The following is a 3,851-nucleotide window of genomic DNA, read 5'->3' as shown; positions in this document are numbered from 1 at the left end:
GCCTTGAGGCGGCCGGGCGGCAGTACTCGTTCGAACTTTGCGAGCCGTGCGCGCGCCGAGGCGCCCGCGGCGCGCGCCCGCCCGGCTGCCAGTAGGAGGCGGCGCAATATGGCCTATAGTACAGCCCTTGAGGAGGAGGAAGAGGCTGGCTGGCAGTGCTGTATGCCGCCGAGGGGCAGTTTTGGGGTGCTGACCCACGCCCAGCGGGCTGTGCAGAACGCGTCCGCAGCCGGGACAACCCGCCCCCCCAGCCGAGGCCGGTCGAAGCCCACTTGAGTGCAGCCATGAGCAGTCCTCTTGGTGCTCCTGGCGCCCGTTGGAATGGCGAGCGCGCGCCGATGGGGGGGGGGGGGGGTCTTGCTTGCTCCACACCGAGCGCCATCGGTCCGGACCGGTGCACTCAATGAGGGTAGGCCTGCACAAGGTCTGTGCCGCGGGCGCTCGGCGCCAAGTGCAGTGTCACGCTCGCACTGGAGCGGGTCACAATGGGAAACCCTCGTTTCCTATGTACTCGGTCCCCCAACGGAAGAGGCCTCGCTCCTATTGGAACTGGCCAACATCAGATTTGCCTCGTGCGTCCCTTTTTGTGTCGGAAATCTATTTTCTTTTGGGTCCTGTGGGCACCCTAGCGAATGCGTAAAACGTATGCGTAATACGTGAGGCGTAACCCCCGTCAGCCACCACTTCTCACTCGAATCCGGAATGCGTGTGCGTAGTACGTGGTGCGTAGGCCCTCTCCGACACCTTGGGCGTGCGAATGCGTAAAACGTATGCGTAATACGTGAGGCGTAACCCCCGTCGGCCGCCACCTCTCACTCGAATCCGGAATGCGTGTGCGTAGTACGTGGTGCGTAGGCCCTCTCCGACACCTTGGGCGTGCGAATGCATCAAGCGTATATGCGTAATGCGTGAGGCGTAACCCCCGTCGGCCGCCACCTCTCACTCGAATCCGGAATGCGTGTGCGTAGTACGTGGTGCGTAGGCCCTCTCCGACACCTTGGGCGTGCGAATGCATCAAGCGTATGCGTAATGCGTGAGGCGTAACCCCCGTCGGCCACCACTTCTCACTCGATCCGGAATGCGTGTGCGTGGTACGTGGGGCGTAGCGCGCCTTGAGAGGCACACCCCGATCGGCCGAAGGTGGATGCAGAAGACAGATTCGTAATACGCAAGACATTTGTAGCTCCCTCAGGCGCCACTTGGCTCGGGCACGCAAAAAGCCAAGGGTCAAGGGAAAAGGGTTCTCGGTGTCGGAAGCTCCGGGTCCGGCTCCGAAGTTACGAGCTTGCGGCAGCGCCGGCCGCTGTTCCTATTGTCAGCATGCCGTCGCCTCCGCGCCTCTACACGCAGCAGCCGTCGGAGGATGCGCTGCCCGAGTCCTCACGCGTTGCAGCGCAGATGACTTACCGCTCAGCTGGCCTCGGAATTTACGCTGTTGTCGTTCGCTACTCGACGGTCTGCTGGCCGGTGATGACACCCACCATCTCCCAACGCAGCTCCGACCTCTGCGTCGCTCCTGTTCCAGGTGCCGCTCGAGAAGATTGCAATGGTGATGAACTCGTCGCAGGTCTCCGGATCGGGCCAGCTCGGCCAGGTGAGATACCGCGCCTCCCTGACCGCCACTGCCCTCACCGCCGCTTATCGCCACCTCTCCCCTCCGCCTCTCCCCTCCGACACAGGCTTTCCGGATCGTCTTCAAGGAGGGGCTTGCGACGCCATTCCGGACGGTGGGACGCGCCTCCATTGCTGCCTGGTTCTTCCAGTACTCGGTGATGGGCTTCATCTTTCAGACCTGCGACCGCGCCCTCTCCTCTGCAATGGGTGTCCCGCGAGTGGTGTATGGGGAGGAGCTGATGCAGCCGCCAAAGGCGGAGGCGGCGGCGGTAGCGCTCAGTGTGTCAGAGCAGGCGAGGGTGGCTGCCAAGGCGGTGCTGGCCCCCGCGCTCGCCGGTACCATAGAGTCCGTCGTCGCCAACCGCGCCGAGGCGCAGCGTTTCCACGGCTTGCCCAAACTGGCTGCCATCGAGACCAAGCTCGGCTGGGGTCCGATCGCGCGCGCTTGCGGCCCCGGCTTCGTCGCCAACGCCTCGCGAAACTTCGTCATGTCGGCCACCTCGTTCGTCCTCACTCCCACGCTCTACCAGCGCTACTTCCCGCAAGAGCGCAAAAGCCAGGCGTCGCTCTTCTGGTTCGGCCTCGGCGCGACGCTCTCATCTCAGCAGCAAGCGATCCTCGCAATCTTGGCCACACCAGCTTGTACCTCGGCTCTAGGGACAAACATCTTCTTCGGCAACGTGATCGCAATCACGCAGCAGGCGCTGTGGGGCCGCGCACTCGATTACGGAGCTGTCAACGGCGGGACGAGTATCCACTTCTCTCCGCATGCGGCGCCGCTTGTTCATCCCGGTCCTCTATGAACAGGCGGCAGGAGCATCAACTATGGCGCCGTGCTGAGGGAGGGCCTCAAGGCGGAGGGCGTCGGCGCCTTCCTCACGATGCCAAAGTGGTTTGCGCGCGTGCTGATGAACGCACCCATTCAGGGCACGGTCCCGTGGTTCTACAACGAGGTCATCTAGCGCTCCTCACAATGGCACGAGACGATCCTCACACTTGTTTCGTGTGGACAGGTGCTCCCGCTCGGCGAGCCAACAGCCATGCGCGCTGCCTCCTCGCTCTTCCGCGGCGTCGGCCTCTCGCAGCGGACACCTGCCAGCTGCACCGCCGGTCCGCCTGGACAAGCGTGAGCAAACTCCTCCGCTTGCATGCAAGGGCGAAGGGGCTCTGCACGGGATCGAATTCGAGAGCGCCCGCTCTCACCCCCGGGCTGAACAACCGAGATGTGCACCCGCACGTACGACTTGCAGTGGTGTGTTTTCTCTCTCGCTCTCCGCGGCTCCGCGCACACTTTTTCCGCCGGCGGGCGCCCTGCCGCGGAATTTGTGTTGTTGTTCTTGAGTGGAGTGCAAATGTAGTAACACCACTCACCGGCGCCACGGCAATTTTGGTGTCCGCACCCGACGGCGCCCTCCCAGTCGCGCGGCCCCCGTGATTCGGCGCGTGCGTGACCGCATGTGTGTGGCGCGTGTGGCGTGTGAGCCGCGCCCGCGCCCGGCGCGGGAGAGACCGCCAACACGGGGTCTCACTCGACCGACTCCCTCACCCACGCACCGGGGCGCACGAGCTGGATTAAACGTTGGTCCGGAGTGCTACGGCGACGGGCTGCCCGGAGAGCCCCCCTCTAACCCCCTCGTGACGGCAGACAGCGTCGCGAGTGCGGCGAGGAGCAGCAGGTACGAGCCCAACTCGAGTAGCAGCTGCACGCGGCTCTTCGGCTCCAGCTCCGGCCGCTCCTCCTGCGCCTTGCGGTCGAAATGCATCGGCACGTTGTCGATGCGCCGGAAGCCCTCGGTGTTGTAGAGATGCTCCGCCTCCAGCCGCAGCACCGCCCAAAAGCAGCGCCGCACCAGCTCGAGCCCGATGACGAGGGTCTGCAGCGCCCAAGCGAGGAACTCGGACGCGGGCGTCGCGTGCTGCAGCGTCTCGTGCAGCCAGTCGGGCGACGCCGGGGGCGGGGCGTGAGCGTGGTGGTGGTGGTGGTAGCGCGGGATCTGCTCCTCGAGCACGGCGGTGATCAGCCCCGGCGCGAGGGTGGCCGTCCAGCCTAATCACACCGGCAGGCGTGAAGAGGCGCTGTCCACAGCCCCCACGGCGGCGAGCGTGGCGGCCCAGCCGAAGCGGAGGACGAGGTCGGCGGCGATGGCGCCGTAGTAGGCGCGGTGCGAGCGGAAGACCATCCTCTCTTCCCTCAGCCGGCCCGCGCCGCAGCGGCAGCACGCGAGCTGCGACATCTC

The 3,851-nt window shown here is 65.2% G+C and overlaps 2 protein-coding genes across 2 annotated transcripts; one reads left to right on the top strand and one right to left on the bottom strand.

Moving 5' to 3' along the window:
* Positions 1-1,320: 1,320 nt before the first annotated feature.
* Positions 1,321-2,576, top strand: EMIHUDRAFT_250942 (hypothetical protein; the record flags this gene model as incomplete). The annotated part of the gene is made up of 4 exons (XM_005793340.1): positions 1,321-1,455; positions 1,526-1,594; positions 1,680-2,364; positions 2,422-2,576. 4 exons carry the CDS (start codon positions 1,321-1,323, stop codon positions 2,574-2,576), a joined length of 1,044 nt encoding a protein of 347 aa, XP_005793397.1.
* Positions 2,577-3,206: 630 nt separating this feature from the next.
* EMIHUDRAFT_250941 (hypothetical protein) lies at positions 3,207-3,794 on the bottom strand (the record flags this gene model as incomplete). Its single annotated transcript, XM_005793339.1, has 2 exons — positions 3,207-3,614; positions 3,699-3,794. The coding sequence occupies 2 exons, from the start codon at positions 3,792-3,794 to the stop codon at positions 3,207-3,209; spliced, it is 504 nt and encodes a 167-aa protein (XP_005793396.1).
* Positions 3,795-3,851: the final 57 nt, after the last annotated feature.

The sequence above is a fragment of the Emiliania huxleyi genome (genome assembly GCF_000372725.1).
Source record: "Emiliania huxleyi CCMP1516 unplaced genomic scaffold EMIHUscaffold_1010, whole genome shotgun sequence".
NCBI lineage: Eukaryota > Haptophyta > Isochrysidales > Noelaerhabdaceae > Emiliania > Emiliania huxleyi.
The sequence above is the reverse complement of the archived record's forward strand: the minus strand, read 5'-3'. Positions and strand labels throughout refer to the sequence as shown.